The 17,730-nt window shown below is 34.7% G+C and overlaps 1 protein-coding gene across 3 annotated transcripts in view; it reads left to right on the top strand.

Moving 5' to 3' along the window:
* Ppp1r1c (protein phosphatase 1 regulatory inhibitor subunit 1C) overlaps nt 1-17,730 on the top strand; it is a 124,396-nt gene that overhangs the window by 49,649 nt on the left and 57,017 nt on the right. For 2 of the 3 annotated variants that reach the window (XM_005324675.4, XM_078017704.1), the window contains 2 exons: nt 14,702-14,742; nt 17,597-17,657. In XM_005324675.4, coding sequence (XP_005324732.1) covers nt 14,702-14,742; nt 17,597-17,657 — 102 coding nt within the window. Of the gene's footprint in view, nt 1-14,701; nt 14,743-17,596; nt 17,669-17,730 lie in introns of all 3 variants that reach the window. The other variant, XM_078017705.1, reaches the window with a different exon arrangement.

The raw sequence follows: 17,730 nt of genomic DNA on the forward strand, positions 1-17,730 counted from the left end.
GGGTTTATCAGGCTTCTTGTATCAGTCATCTGATGGTTTCTTGTTTGGTTTATTTCTTAGTTATTATTTTTCTATTCTTTCCTTCCTCTATGTTTAGAACTCTAATTTGTCTTTATTTCATACCTTGTGACTGTGTCTCAAATAAAACTCTATTCTCAGTTTTATTTTTTCCATTCTGTGTACTTCAGGTTGAATAATTCTACTTACCTTTGTTTTTCATGCACTAACTGAATTACATCTTCTGCTATGCCTTTAAAACAAGCCATTGCATTAAGTTTAGATCTTGTCCGTTGAAGTTCGTGAAGTTGTTTTTCTTCATAGTTTCTATTTCCTTGTTTAAATTATGTATCTTTTAGTCTATGTTCTATGTTTCTCTCTATTTTTACTAATATAGTATATTATTAATATATCCTTTGACTGCTAATGTTAATATCTGAATTTCCTATGGGTCTGCCTCCGTTTTCTTTAGTTATCAGTCTTGTCTTTTTGTGCCTGAAAACTTTTGTTGATAGTTGAACATTTATATTTAAGAAATTTTTAAAGGCCTCTAAGTATTTACATTTTTTAAAACTGTTTAAAGGTTTATCCTTTCCAGTGCTTAGCAGATATAGTAAGGAAATGATCCATTAATCAAGTCAGAGGAGTCCAGATTTCAGTTTTAATATGACTCACTTTACCTAAATTTTGTACCTGTTCCAGACCTTTCAATTAATGTTCTGAGTATCTTTGCATTTTTTGGAACTTATTACTTTAAGAGATTTTTATAATATTTATTCACTTCTCAAAAAATCTTAAGGTAGGGACAAATTGTATATTTGACACTCCTCGGGTCTTTAATTTTATCACTCTAGTATCAACAACTGCCACAATCTCTTCTAGGTTCTCTGTTCTCCTATTATTGCCTCTGCCTGAGGGCCATATTTGAATTGTGAACCTCTCACTCTGGAATGTCTCTGATCTCTGCAGTTTTCTTTGCTTCTGCAAGTCTTAATGCCTTTGACAATTTTGCTTTTCTATCTCTGATAAATGTCACTGACCACGTTATTCTAAACAGAATCTCAAAATTTAATCCTAAGGCAAGTTCTTATTTGTTGTTCTGTTTTTCCTGTTTGTTTTCCTGGTTCTGTGAATCAGTCTTTAACAACTATTCTAAGATCTGAGCATCTGTGTCCCTCAATCTTAGTGATTGATTCCATGAAAATTGATCTGCACAAATTCTGATCTTCAGGACTGAATTATCCCTCCAAACTCCATCCCATCTGCTGACTTTTTAAATTTGGACTTTTGGATACAAAACTATTGCCTGTATAGCTCACTCCACACCCTGCAAGCCTCTGCTTATGTATGCATGTAGTCTGCTTCTGTGTTGGCTCAGATGCTGCCCTCACCTGGTTCTCTGATCACACTTTAGTATTAAGTCATGCAATGACCCCACAGTCCTGCTTAATTATTTGATTCTTCCAGATATTTGCTAAGTTAAATGCTAATCTTATCATATCTGTTCACTTGTCATCCTTAAACCAATCCTTAAACTTTATCAATACAGTGGCAGGTAAAGCACCTGCACCCTGAGAAGCTTCAAAAAAATTTTTTTTAAATACAAGATTTCTTTCCAACTTTATCAGTTTTGTGTAGTTTGCTTAAATTTCCTGATGAGTGAGAACACACTAGACTACAATTTCAACCAGATTGTATTACAGAAGATAAATATTTTTTTCTTGGCTGACTTTAAAAAGAGGGAGTCAAAAGCATTCTCTCCTAAAGTTTCAAAGACACTTCTTATAAAGAAGGGAATACACACTGTTGTCAAACAGAACCCAAACCAAAGCAGCTAAGCTTTTCAAAACAAAATCCAGCAAAACACAAAGGATGGATATAAAAATAACCTGGTCTCACCTGAACCCTTGGGATATCACTGCGGAAATTGAGGGGGAAAGGGGTAGCATTTGTTTTTAGCGCTTGATCAACAGCATTAAAGAGAGAGAGAGAGAGAGAGAGAGAGAGAGAGAGAGAGAGAGAGAGAGAAATGGAGAAAGGATATCTGCATAATTAAGGCTTTTATTCTGCACTCATTAGTATTCTCTGTGTAAAATGTACTGATAGTGACTCCTGAAGGAAGACAAATTTAAATGCTGACTAGTGTTTAGTCTAAAATCATATTGTTTATTCACTTGTTAGTAGTAGATTAAGGGAGATAAAAAGGAAAATAATCCGTCTCTGGTAATACTTATTATTCAGCTTGAAGATTGTAGTTAAATAAAGGCTTTTTCCGTGCAAAGTTTTCCAGGAGGAAATGATAATATTCACAAGGTTCAGTCATGACTTTTCTTAAACATGAAAAATTGCCGCTACATTCGCTGCAGTATTTCCATTGATAAACACACACATACAAAAACAAAACAAAAAATCAAGAAATTATCACCACACTTAGTAAACTTACATGGTCTCATTTTTCAACTCAAACTTTGGTGTGAAAGCCCATGGAATTTTTATGGTTTTGCTAGATGAATTTCACTGACTTAGAAAACACTTCAATGATATTGTTTTAACCATGAATTTTTCTAGCCGATAAGAATGAATTTTAATAGCAAAATAATGCATTCTCATCCCACGAAGACATTTAAACCAATGGTTTTTTTATTATAAAGGTATATGTGAGATGTTTTATAGTTAGTGGGGATTGATGTTTAATATTTTATAAAATCTATAAAAATTGTGATAGTACAATCAAGAATACCAAATATATTTTTGAGAAAATTGTGAAACATCAATTGTAGATTGGTGATTTTTTTTTTTTAGGACAAAACTATACTAGAATTTTATATCTCTAAAAAGTAGTGTATATAAGAATGCCATGTGAAAAATATCACAAAGGTTTTGCAGATATGACAAAAAACAGTGAACATATTTTGTACAAAGGGAATCATGCAACATGTGGTCTTTTGTACCTGGCCTCTTTCACTGAGCACAGTGTTTACTTAGATTGATGATTTTAAATGATAAACTTGGTAGGACTTAAAAAGTATGAAATGACACTGCAGCTAATAAAAATGTTCACAATATAAATTAAAATTTTAGCTTTTCTTTTCACTTATAGCTCTGGGTAATTTGGGAAATTCATCAAATCTCTTTCCCATGGTTAATTTTAAAGGATAAAATGAAAATAAGTGGTCAGAGAAGAGAAGTATTAATGAAAACAAATCTACAGTCTCTGCCATGGAAAGAAAGGAATACTGGAAATATCAATTTCTTTCTTCCTGTGAGAGCAGACACACTCAGCTCTCTCAGCTGAATTCAGTTTAGATAGTGCCAATGGAACAAGCTCCTTGACAAGTGGAAAAGTCATGTCCTCACACACAGTGATGGCTCAATTCTGTCCTCTTTCAGTGAGTTCTACCGATCTGGTCATGGCTGGCCACACTACCTCAGTGGACACTCACCAAGATGACATGCATGAGATCATAGCATCTGCCTGTCCCTCTGCTACTTCAAACTGCCCTTTTGTAAATTCAAGGAAAGAAACCATACACTGCATTTTAGGATTAGTATTTCTGTTTCATCTTCTTGGATGAAATTAACTGAAATCACAGAATACACAGTTTTTATTAATATCTTCTATTCTGTTCACTAAAATAAAATAACCATGATATGTTGACTATAATAAACTGAATTCCTTTTGGCTAATTAGAATAGTTCTCAAATGAATGGACTAGGAAAAGGCCGAGTCTGAATTCTAAATAGAGTTTGCATAGTAATATGAATCTCATTTTCAAAACTCCTCCAAAATTCAGAGTATGGAGGAAATAGAAGGTATTTTGAAATCATTAAAAACAGCCTTGTTATAAAACAAATCACTTGTATTTAACAAAAATCTTTTTTATGTGTGTGAATAATCTAAGCCACTCAAGAAAAATACTAAAGAGAGAAACAATTTCATTTTTAGATTAGGATAAAAACTTTGGAACTTTGGAAACAATATCTGGAGTTTCCTCAATCTTTCACTCCATTTTCTGGTATATAATCTAGCTTATGATGAAATATATGTTCAACTAGGATGTTTATGAAAGGTAAGAAAAATTCTTTCATTTCACTTTGTACAAGTGGCCTTTACTTTTATTTTTAAATATTCTGGAATGTATACACATTAGTTCATTGTACTCATCAAGGAAATAAAGTAGAACTCGATATTTTCAAATCGCTACAAATGTTCATATTTTGTCCTTTGATGAATAAAATTTAGAAAATCACTTGTGGTAAGCTCAGTGTCTTTGTCTTCTGGAATTTTTCTCAGAAATTTGACTTCATACTTAGAATAAAATGTGAGATATTTTCCCATGGTGATTAACTCTCTCTCTCTCTCTCTCTCTCTCTCTCTCTCTCTCTCTCTCTCTCTCTCTCCTTGCATTTTTCTTTAAAGGAGATGTCCTGAAAGTTTATGGTCTAGATGTGGACTTGTCTTTATTAACTTCTTTGTTACCTCATTTTAATTACAAAATCTATGTAGCTTTGTCTTATGTCTTCATCTTTTTGGATGTGGGTAAATTTCTCATAGTATGTTTAATTTGTTACTTTCCTATTAAATTATGCCCAATCTAGGTTTTTTTCCCTCTGTTTGTTTTGAGCTTTGTTTTAAAAATAATTAAAGATGCATAGAAAGTTGCAGAGATAGAAATATTTTTCAATATTTTTTTCCTCCCTGGCTACAGAACTTTCATTTGCCATTCTTTAGGGGAGGTCTGCTAGTGACAAACCTATTTTCTTTTGCCTGAGGATATCTTCATTTCTCTACGATTCCTCAAGTAAAAATTCACTGGGCATAGAGTTCTACGGTTTTGAAAATATTGTGCAACTTCCTTCTGGCCTCAAGATTTCAAATGAGAAATTACTAATTTATGAAGTGCTTGGAAAAACAACTCATGAAACTGACTTTGTTCTTAATGAAGTTCATCATTACCACTGGATATGATTGTGAAAGTGCCATTTGGATTCTTCTAATAAATAGACGTGGGGAAAACGGCATTATCTCATTATCACTGGGTGAGGGTGTCAGCCCAGGATCCACTCGGCATCTGTTGGTATCATGACAGTGGGCCTCATTACTTCTGGAGTTCCCAATTGGTCTGTGGTAATTCCCAGGTAGAGTCAAGGGAAAGGGGTGCCTCCTCACAGCTGTGTGAACATGGAAATTTAGGTTTCCCACTCTCTCCTTGCTGACAGCATTAGCAGTGAGGCCCCATGTTTGCACCCCAGCTCTATATCTGAAGTAGATGTCATTGTCTAAAATTGGTTTTTCTTGCTGTGTTGTCCCTTTTCTGGTCCTTTGGTTAGAGAGAATAGGCTTACTTCTGAGCTTCAACTACTTCTGTTTGTTCCTTTTAGCATTTCCAGATTTCTAGCTTCTCCAGCATTCAGTCCAGGATAGAGGAGTCAAAACAAATGAACCAACATCCCAGGACACTCACTGCTCAGGTCCCAAAGACCCTACTCCCCTCTCTTGTTCTTTTTGCCCTTTATAGTCTTTCTCTATATTTACCTATTTCCCAAGATTTTTGGCTATGCTTAGTCCACCATAAAGTTTTTCAACTTTATTGAGTCTTTTATTTCCATGACTGAATTTTGTATTTCTAATTGTTTTCTTTTGTATCTATCTGCTCTTGTTTTACTTTAGTCTCCTTTTACTTGTACATTTTCTGTTTCAATATACTTACTTCTATAGTTATTTGTGGGTTCCAAATATACTTATGTTAAAGAAACTTTCAAGTTGCTCTGAAGTTTTCATTTCGTCTGGAGGAAATCGGTATTTCAATTGCTTTTTAGGCAATATTCCTAAATTTTTCTTTTTGTGCTTTGAAATTTTAATTTAATTTTAATTTTCATCTTGAATGGATTTTTTTTTTTTTTTACTTTTATGCTTACCCTTTCTTGTTAATGTCCTGGAGTCTTTGTTTGATACTACACCTTTTAACCTGAAATGAGGACTTTTTAAAAGAAATTTTATCTGTTTTCTTTAGTTACACATAACAGTAGAATGTATTTTGACATCACATATACATGGAGGATAATATCTTATTTTTTGTGGTTGTACATGATGTGGAGTATAAACATAGGAAAGTTATGTCCAATTCAATCTACTGTATTTCCAATTCTGCTCCCACTCCAATCCAGTGAACCTCCACTCCTCATTCTCAGTGCACCTACCTATTGTGAGTCAGAATCTGCATACCTGAGAGAACATTCAGATTTTGTTTTTGTGGCATTGGCTTATTTTACTTAGCATTATGGTAGTCTCTAGTTCCATCCATTTACTGCCAAATGCCATAATTTCATTCTTCTTTATAATTGAGTAATATTCCATTGTGTATATGTACCATGTTTTCTTCATCCATTCTTCTATTGAAGGGCACCTAGGTTGGTTCCATAGCTTGAGTTTTGTGAATTGAGCTGCTATAAATATTGATGTGGCTGTGTCACTATAATATGCTGATTTTAAGTCCTTTTAGCATTTCCAGATTTCTAGCTTCTCCAGCTAGGAGTGGGATAACTAGGTCAAATTCAGTTTCATTCCAAGTTTTCTGAGGAATCTCCATACTGCTTTCCAGAGTGGTTGTATCCAGGAGTACATCTAAAAGATAAACTCATGGAAATACAGTCATCTCATACTAGATAAAGGCACCAAAAACATAAATTGAAGAATAGATAACCTCTTCAACAAATGGTGCTGGGAAAACTAAAATTCTTATGTAAAAAAATGAAATTAGATGCCTAACTTTAACCTTGCACAAAACTCATTTCAAAGTGAATTAAGGAATTAGGCATTAAACCAGAGACCCTGTGTCTACTAGAAGATAAATTAGGCCCAAATCTCCACCATGTTGGCTTAAGAACTGACTTCCTCAACAAGACTCTGAAAGCGCAAGAAGTAAAAGCAAGAATCAATTGTATTCTTGCAAATTGTCATTCTGACTGGAGTGAGATGGAATCTCAGTGTAGTTTTAATTTGCATTTCTGAAACCACTGAAGATGATGAACATTTTTTCGTATATTTGTTGACTGATCATATCTGTTCTGTTGTGAAGTATCTGTTCAGTTCCTTTGCCCATTTTTGGGGGGGGGAGAGGGGATACTGGCAAATGAATGATGATATTTTATTTACTGATTAAAAGTGGAGAGAGGTAGACCAAACTATGAAAGAAAATCCTACTGTCATCTATTTAATTATACATACCAACCACCTTACATTTGTTCCTCATATCCGGAATGCTGCTTTTCTCATACTCAGTACTGTTGTCCATTAATATCCAAGACATACAAAGAACTCAAAAAATTTAACACCAAGAAAACCCAATCAATAAATGGGCAAAGGAATTGTTTACAGGCACTTCATAGAAAAAGAAATATGAATGATCAAATATATAAAAAATGTTCAACCATCACTAACAGAGAAATGCAAATTAAAACTATACAGAAATTCCATTTCACTCCAGTCAGAATGGCAATTATCAAGATTACAAGAAACAATAAATGTTGGCAAGGATGGGGGGAAAAGATACACTCATACATTGCTGGTGGGATTGTCTCTGTGTCTTTTATTCTGTACCATTGGTCTTCATGTCTTCTTTGGTGCCAATATTACGCTATTTTTGTTACTATAGGCTCTGTCGTATGATATAAGGTTGGATTGTGATGCCTCCTGCTTCAGTTTTGTCACTAAGCATTGTTTTGGCTATTCTGGGTCTCTTATTTTTCCAAATGAATTTTGTGACTGCTTTTTCTGTTTCTATGAAGAACATCATCAGAACCTTAATAGAACTTGCACTAAATCTAGCTGTTTTGGGTAGTATGGACATTTTGACAAAATTAATTCTGCCTCTCCAAGAACATGGGATATCTTTCCATCTTCTAAGGTCTTCTTCAATTTCTTTCTTTAGAGTTCTCTAGTTTTCATTGCAGAGGACTTTCACCTCTTTCTGATGGAATGAGGTCCTGTTCCATGATGATAGTAGAAGTCAACTTAAGCAGTCATGAAGTGCATGATGGTTTGCCCTAACACTTTGGTTATCTCCTGTCTCCCTGGGTACACAGATCAGTGCTTTTTCCCAATGCAAGTGACAGAGACCTTGTTTTTGTCCCGTCCTTCACATGAAGTCAGTCTCCTTACAAATGGGGGGGATAGAACTTTTGGTTGCTTTTGCCTGCTTCTGGATCTAAAGTCTCGTGGGCCTGTGATTCCTTACCTGCTTACTGCATTTTGCTCTTCTTGTGTTTATACTCCTTAGAGATGTTTGATTACTTTGGATTGTGGAGTTATCATTTTAGTCATTTCTTTTTATATTTACCCTGTCATTACTCTTGCGTTTGAAGAGAGGAATCTTCACAGCATCAATTTACAACACTATTTTTATTGGAAGGTCTCCAATTTCCTCCAAACTGACTTTTTCCTTCACATTTCCAAAATAACTGCTAAAAATAAAGGCTCAAGTGATCCTCTGTTATCTAAATTCATCAGAAGTCTGCATTTTTTGAGTTTATTCTAAGAAATTGGCTCTCTCCTTACCAAAGAATTCTATATATGGATCTGTGCTCTCCTGCAGTCAATATCCTGAATAAATCATTCATTTCCAGGATTTTAGTAATTGTCTGAGACTGACTTTTATAAAAGAATATATTAAATTTGACTTGACCACTTATTTTTAATTTCTTTTATATATTTTGTTCTAGAGCCAGATACTCTCCCCCACCAACCCCCATCTCTAGAAATCAGAAGACCAAAGTAACTTATCTTTGCTTTTCCTCTGAAAATTCCTTTTTCAGTCAGTAAGGCAATATTTATGAGAATTTGAGTGTCTGTAGTATTGCCTTGGATCTAGTAAGACAATTTTAAAAATAGAAGTCATTGCTTCTGCTTTAACAAATTCATAAATCAACTATTAATTCACTAGAAGTATCTACCACATCCTGTGAACCAATAGTTGTCCTCCTACTGGATTTTGAAATAACAAACAGATAGCCTTGTTTGTGAAAAAATGGGTATTAAGATATATCTATTTGACAAGCTGTAATAGTGTGCCAACTGTGATAATATAGTAAGAGCTATGGAAGAGAATCAAACACAGAGGCTTCACAGGAAAGGGAAGATAACACACTAATGACCATAGTACAGAATATGCAATGATGAGTTCTATGGGCCAGGCATAGAGAGTACAGTGGGTGTTGGGTGGGAAACTGGGGGCAGGATGAATTCCAGTTAGAAATGGGGGAGCCAGGAATTGGGAAAGATTTCCAAGAGGAGGTACCATCTGAACAGAACTGTGGGGGACAACAGTACTGAGTATGAGAAAAGTAGCATTCTGGATATGAGGAACAAATGTAAGGTGGTGGGTATGTATAATTAAATAGATGACAGTAGGATTTTCTTTCACAGTTTGTTCCCCCTCTCTCCACTTTTAATCAGTAAATAAAATATCATTATCATTGGATTTATTTGGAAATCATTTAATGCTAAGAGCCACAGCCAAGTAATATGATGCATGGCATTTTTGGTTGAAAGGTGATGCCAGCTAGCCATTGAGATGATATGATTATGTCAAGATTTGCATTCATATGGATATTGGACTCCTGCTGTTCACCTTGGCCTGCTACAATTCCTGGAGAGTTCCCATTGGTTGGGGAAGTACAGTAGGAGGGAATTCCGGGGAGGAACTTGCTCTGGCAACTCGCGCGTGTGTGTGGATCGGCAATCTTCCCAGATGCGGGCACATACAGGGCATTGGTGGCAGTTTCAAAAATAAAGTTTGTTCCTGCTTGAGTGGCTCGTGATTTTGTGCCCAGCCAGACTGCGGCAATTTAACTCATTTTTCCATTCACATTTTGCTTAAATCAGCTTTCAACAACTTCACACTGAACTTTAAAATCTTCCTTATAAACTTAATCCTACATTTTCCTTTATCTCTTTCACTGGCCCAATATGACATTTTTAAAACGTGATCTTATTTTTAGTTACATTACTTACTTTTTAACTCTCTGGCATTCCTAAAATGATACACAGAATTCTGACAGCAATGACAGAAACAAAGTATATTCTTGGGATAATTTTTATTTGCATTTAGGGATTTTGCATTTTTCTTCTTGCTTAAGTTTTTATTAATAGATTTAATTATGTGAACAATTTAAGATCTATAGAAAAATGTAATGGGCATACTGAGTCCCATATATCATCCTCTTACATAGTTTTCCTTTTATCAACATCTTACTTTAGTCATGAAAGTGTGATATTGTTTTGATTAAGGATTTAATATTGATATATCATTATTAATTGAAATCTATCATTTATTCAGATTCCCACTTGTTCTTATTTATTGATTTGTTTATTTATTTTGTGTAGTAAGGGGTATTGAGCTCAGGGACAGTTTACCATGGAGTTACATCACTAGCCCTTTGAATTTTTTTTACTTTGAGCAAGGGACTCACTAAATGGCCCCAAACTGACCTTGAATTTTCAATCCTTTTGCCTCAGCCTCAGGAGTAGCTGGGGTTACAGGTGTGTGCATGGTTCAGATTCCCTTAGTTCTTATCTAATGTCCTTTACCTGTTACCTATCTAGGACTCCATCTACTATACTGTCACATTTATTGTGTCTCCTTAGGCTGCTCTGGAGTAAGATAATTTCTTAGGTTTGTTCTTATTGTTCTTGACAGTTCAGAGTAATATGGGTCAGGTATATTTTACAATATTCCTTTGTCAATATTCCTTTGAGGTAAGGAGCCATCTTTATGACTTCATAACAAGGGTTTGTGCTATCACTGTGATTTATAACTGGTGATGTTGACCTTGGTCCCCTGGTGGGATTGATGCTTGCCAAGTTTCCTTTCTATGGTGAAGGTCCTTGTTCACCTCTCCCCCTTTCCATACTGTACTCTTTGGAAGGACATTGCTCTATTCAGTATGAACTTAAGGAGTGGGAAATTGTTCCTGTTTTTGTTCCACATTTTTTGTTCCTTGAAACAAGCTTATGAGAAAATAAGGAACTCAGAGAAAGAGTTCTTGTACATCCTCCCCCATTTCACATGGAAGGAACACCCTGCAGTTCAAGAAGATCAAGTGATTTTGTGTGGTCATGACAGATGAGTGGAAGACCATGTTAGAAATTACATGTGCTCTCCTGTGCTTTGGTCAAAATACAAATTTTTCTGCCAACCTCAACCCTGGCTTTCTAGGTGTTCCTTATTTTTATATCTCTTTACATTCTGCTACTTTCTTGTTTGCAGTTCTCTCTCTTTTATAGTTCAGAAACTTTAAAAAAATTGTCTTTGTCTTCCCTGTTTCCTACTCCTAAACATCATTTACATAGTAGTTACTTAATTTTTTGTTATAACTAGATTTCAAAAGTCTGATCAGATCTCATTGATGTACCTAGACCATCAGATGATTGGTGTATGCAGTTTATGTGTGTTTTCATATAGATGCTGAATTTGTTATGTTCCTTTCATGAATTTAAATACATCATGAATTTCTAACTAATTATCATTCAAAACATTTTAGAACCATTTATAGCCCTATCTCCATCTTCAATGATGGTATATTCCTTCAAAATGGTATATTCCTTCATTCTTAGATGACTGACATTTTTCTCCCAAGGCAAGGAATTTCTTCTTTCAGATCAAATGCCTCTTTAAAGAGGGGACAATATTAATAAGACAAATCGGAAGTAGGTACAACAGACTCAGATTTGTAGTTTTTAATTATGAGTAATAAATTAATACATCTCTCATCAGTTAGTAGACTAATTTTGTTCAATCCTACTCCAAAATAATATTATTTTTCTGTTTTATGAAAAAGCTAAACGTATTTGAACCCTGGGATCTATCCTTATATCTCACATGGAATCCAATATTCCTGGACACTTTTTCAGTTAGCCATTGGGTCATCATTTGAGGCCCTGGAGACGTTGTAAACACTATTTGATGTCCTAGTGCAGAGTTGGTGAGACCTTGCATGTGCTCTTTTTTTTTTTTTTTAATAAGCTACACATGACATTACAATGATCTTGGCAATTCATACATTTGAATCAACTGGGGTATAATTTCTCATTTTTCTGATTGTACAGATTGCAGAATCACATTAGTCATACCGTCACCTATATACATACAGCAATCATAATGTCTATTCTATTCTGCTGCCCTTCCTATCCTCCCCTCCCCTCACCTCTCCTCCCATCACTTCTCTCTATCCAATCTAACTTGCATGTGCTCTTATGGTCTTCGTTTTTGGTGACAATGTTCACGGTACAAATTAGAGAGAACATTGTGATTATGTCTGCATGTCATCCCAGTAAGTGTACCCTATGAGCTTGTAGTATCCGTGTGTTTATGTGAGGTGCTCAGAAGGCAAAAAGACTGGCCATTCAATTTAATAGCAATCTGGAAAGGAAGGAGAAATACACTTCAAACAATAGATCTCAAGAAAATTATGATCTTTTGGGGGCTTTGATTGTATTTTTATCTAAGTCATTTTGACTTGAAAGTCATTTTGTTTTTACTCTTCAATTTCATGATAAGAATACAGAATTGTTTTCTCAGTCCTTATTTTCATGACATAACTAGTTGATGTATGTCAACAAAATAAAAATAATAACAACCTTTTTGTTGAATTATGCAGTCACTGAAGTTCTTCTCATTTCTTTGGAAAGACACTATTCTATGTGTGCTCGAATTAGAAACTAGAAAAAGTGAAAAGCTGAATGACTGGATCCTATTTTATCACTAAAACACTCAGTCAGATGTCCTTTGAATTTTGAAGACCAAATACTAAGAAACCACAATGGCATTTGACAATCCAATTGGTCCTAATGCATGCATTGTCACAATGGATCACATTTGATATTTAATTAAATGTGGTAACAAAAGTTCTCACATTGAGAGAACTGTTCAATATGCCTAACTATCTAATAATGAGCCAGCTATTTGCAGTGTTTCCATCAAACAATTATGATTTTTGTCCTAAATCGATAGCTTTCTGTCTGCCCTTCCCTATATAAAGGTGGTAAAATTCATCAGAAATTTCTGTAACTTCAAAATCTAGTAACCAAGATATCAGATTAGAATACATAGTATTTCCATTCTAGCTGTTTGGATATTTTGGGGCCTTACTACATAAATACAAACTTTATACCTGGTTGGATTTATATAATTTTTTACACCTACATGCAGGCTGTTTTAGTCAGCTTTTCATCCCTGGGATCAAAAGACCTGAAAAGAAAAATGTAGAGGAGGAGACATTTATCTGGGGCTCACGATTTCAGAAATCCCAGTCCATAGATGGCTGACTCCGTTGCTCTGGGCCTGAGGTGAGGCAGAACATCATGGCAGAAGGTCGTGGAGGAGAAAAGCAGCTCCCAGCATAACCACCAGGAGCTGAGAGAGAGCTCCACTCACCAGGAACAAAATATAAACCCCAAAGTCATGTTCTCAGTGACCTACCTCTTGTAGCCACTCTCCACCTACCTAAAATTACTGCCCAGCTAATTCATATCCATAGATTAATGCACTGATTAGATAAAAGCTCTCACAAAGTATTCTACCTCCAAACTTTCTTACATTGTCTTATTTGTGAGCTTTTTTTTGTAATTATCTCTTATCTAACCCATACATAGATGTATCTATATTTCTACCCATACACATATATGTACATAGATATACACTGTTTATTAGTATTGGGTAATGCATGCTCATTATAAAAAGAAAAACAAATAGTACAAATATAGATAAAGAAGAAATGTGTTATCACTCAGAGGTAACTATAGGTAGCATATAGGTATCTATGAATGCATATGCCTATCCTCATGTACATTTATTAACTTTTATAAAATAAAAATACAGTGCATGTAGTTTTGAAATAATTTCATCTACATAATATATATTTTCTTGTGAATATATATTCGTTTAATTGTCTCAAGTAAAATTCATTGATAGACTTCTCATACAATCAGCTTTCGGGCTAATGCAAGGATCAGGAAAATGTAACTGGGTCAAGAAGCCAAGAAGCAGAATTCATGTAGAGTAAGTGAGAAGGAAGCAAAGAAGACTGGCCCGGAACCTTCTCCTCCTGCAGAAGAGGTGTATAGGACCACTTCTTCCTTTGACGCCTTTTTCTCCCAACCATTTATACCACCTGAGTAGAATTTGCCTGGGCACTGTCATAGGAGATGTTTGAGAAAGTAACTGGTTCTTCTCAAGGGCAGTAGAAGGAAAGGTTCTGCCTTCCTTGCAGTAATAGTGATTGGTTGAGTGGGAAAGGAGGTTTGTTTTTGTTGATGGAAAACTTGAAGAAGCTTGATAGAGGCTACACTCAATACACAGTGATAGCAGGAGCAAAATCAAGAAGAGGTTGCTTGTGCCTTGACACTGTGAGGTTGGTAATACCAGTGGTTGTTTCAGACAGTCATTTCCCTGGTTCTCTTTCTGGACTACTGAAAGGTGGCAACATGAGAAATGCATTTTCGTTGCCTTTTTTTTAAACCATTGGGAGAAGTTTATCTCAGAAGAAAACCACCCCTGTCCTGCTGTCCTTTGCAGCTGTAAGCCACATTGCAATGTATAAGCTTAGACAATTATTAAAGTATTTTGATATGTTGATGAAAATGTTAATTGTATACTACAAGGAAGAATATTACATTTCTAATAAGTTATAACTACTTCTCTTTCAGAAATAGATGACAAAAGGGTGACCAACAACACACAAGGAGAAGTAAGTTTTCCCAGATTTTGTGAAAACGTGTTAAAATTTAAAAAAAAAATTAGCTTGACTGATTTGATATAAAATATAATGTAAATTGTGATGTAAAAACTATTTAGGTTGCTTTTCCTGACTGAACAGTAAAATGAGGTCATTAAAATCTCTGCCTCTCAGTTACCTCAATTCTCTGATTTTCTATGGAATGACAAGCCTTGCAAAAACTTCAAAAATAGGGCTGGGTTGTGGCTCAGCGGTAGAGCACTCGCCTAGCATGTGCAAAGCCCTGGGTTCAAGCCTCAGTACCACATAAAAATAAATAAAATAAAGACATTGTGTCCAACTACAACCAAAAAATATATTTTTAAAAAAACTTCTAAAATAAAGTGATGGTTTTAGTGATACAATGTAGTGCCAATAATTTAATTAATTGAGTGATTATTTATGAGCAACAAGGGGTAGGGCCAGGCAATGTCAGAATCCTAGAGGAAGGAGATGTTCTTCTGGTGTGTGGAGCAAATTCAGCCCCAGGGCCAGAGTCTGGAGGGAATGAAGTCTTCTTAACCTGGGCGAACAGAACCTAGGGGTTCAGCAAGAAGCACATTCAGCTAGCTTGAACATTGTAATCTTCTAGACCCTCCACATACACCTGTAGGAGTTCAGACAGAAAAAAGGAAGTGAGGCTAGTTGATAGTATAGAATATACAAAATAGGAAGGAAGTAGGAAACTTGTGCCCAGAAGTGGAGCAAATATCAAACTGAATTATCTGTGGACTTAGTCAATTCCCATGATTACAAGTAGGCATACAGCAAGACCCAAAGAGGAAAATGTAAAAAGACAAAATCCCAAACAGTATCTCATAGGATTTTCAAAAGTTTTTAATGAGGGAGTAACTGAGAAAACTAAGCACTTATATAAAGTCGTTAATTTTTATTACATAAGTTTTTACTGTTATGTTATTAAACAACAAAAAGGCACTTCTGCAGAATTGATCTTCTACTCGATCTTTGAATATGTGTATTGAAGAAGATATAAAAGAAATTCCAGAGGTGATTGCTTCACAAAATCAACCTGATGTGACTGAAATAATAGAAGTGTCCCAGAAATGCCAATCAGCCACACATTTAATGTTAATGTAGTCATCCTTCCTGCACCCATGTATAATAGACTAGTTCCAAAAAACAATTCTGGAGAAATTTACTAGTACTATTTGCTCACTTGATGGGCAGTTGCAACTGTTTGAATTTTTTACTTTTTAATAGATTTCTTTTGCATTAGGTAAATATCATCATCTTGATGAGTTTGAGGGCAATTACATTTTTATTTGCACAAAGAAAGTTGCCTCATAAAGTCAACTTTATGAAACAGTTTTAATGATTTTTTTAAACTCTGTATATCATGTTTTCTAATATGCAGTGAAAAAGCACTCACCCAAAAGTGTCTTGCAACTATGATTTTCAAAGCAAAAAAAAAAAATAAATAACTGCTTTGAATAATTCAGACACTGAAAGTCATTGATTAAGACCCCTACCTTTATCACAATATAATATAAATCAACATGCTATTAAAAAGGAGTAGCAAAGTTTGGTAGCAAAATTTGATTGGGTTATAGACTACATATATTTTTATTAGAATAAATAATATTATATTTATTTTAAATATATTTCTATATCACTGTGGAATGGTGGTTTTGACCCTGAAATGATTATTCATGCAAATCCTATTTTTAACAACTTAATCATGATCCAGTGAGTTTAGATAATGGTCTTATACAGCAGTTTTGTTAGCAAAGGGCTTACCTTTTAAACAAACAAAAGAATAATACCTCAACATTATAATTTCAAATAGAGACCTTAGGATGAATGTGTCAACTCAAGAGAGTAATGAATTGCTATTACTTACCAAGGATCCTCATTATGCCTCCTGAACCACTCATTAATTCTATGAACACATATTATTATCCCATGGAGTATAATTTGTCTCAAAATTCATGTTTTTCTCTCAAGTGGAAAGAATTAGTAACTTAAAAAATGCTTTTGAAGAAAGAATTTGCATTTAGAAATGATAAAAATAAGAAGATATTTCAGGGTCAAATCACTTTTCATAATGATATTGAAATATATATTATATAAATGTTACTATTTTAATAAATGAAATATACACATATGTATGTATGTATGTATATATACTATAATCCAGTTAGATTTAGCTACCTGGATTCTCTTGTTTTTTGACAACAGGTTTTGAACCCAGGGATGCTCAACCACTGAGCCATATTCCCAGCCCTTTTTATTTTATTTTTTAAAGATTTTTTAGTTGTCGATGGACCTTTATTTTTTATTTATATACATGTGGTGTTGAGAATAGACCCACTGCCTCACATTTAGGCAAGCGCTCTACTACTGAGCTACTACTCCAGCATCTGCTTTTTAAAATTTTTTAAAATTTTGAGACAGGATCTCATTAAGTTGCTTAGGGCCTCATTAAATTGCTGAGGCTGGCTTTGAACTTGTGATTCTCCTACATCATCTTTTAGAGCTGCTGGAATTACAGGCGTGTGGCACAGGCTGGGCTGAGATTCCTTTTTAATAGCATGTTGGTATATGTGTTTAAAATAAATTAATCTTAAAAGAGTAACTTTATGATTGAAAAGGATGAATAACTTTATTATAAAATAGAACCTGCAGCTTCACATATAAGCCTGTGAAATCACTGAACATGTATAATCAATCTCATTGACTAGAGCTGTGCTTCTTGGTATGGATGTCAAAAAGCTCTTTAAAACACGGTCCAGTGTTTAGTTCCCTACCAGGTCTGATGGCACCATCATTTACATCTTATGCTTTTACTCTTTTCTTTTTTCTCCAGTCACAGAATGCATCACCTAAGCAGAGGAAGCAGAGTGTATACACACCACCCACCATGAAAGGTACTGTTCAGGTACTGTTTTGGGGTGTACTGAGTGTTGAGGTTTTCTGTTCTCAGGACCATCCATTCCATCA

Source organism: Ictidomys tridecemlineatus, chromosome 7, assembly GCF_052094955.1.
Source record: "Ictidomys tridecemlineatus isolate mIctTri1 chromosome 7, mIctTri1.hap1, whole genome shotgun sequence".
Lineage (NCBI taxonomy): Eukaryota > Metazoa > Chordata > Mammalia > Rodentia > Sciuridae > Ictidomys > Ictidomys tridecemlineatus.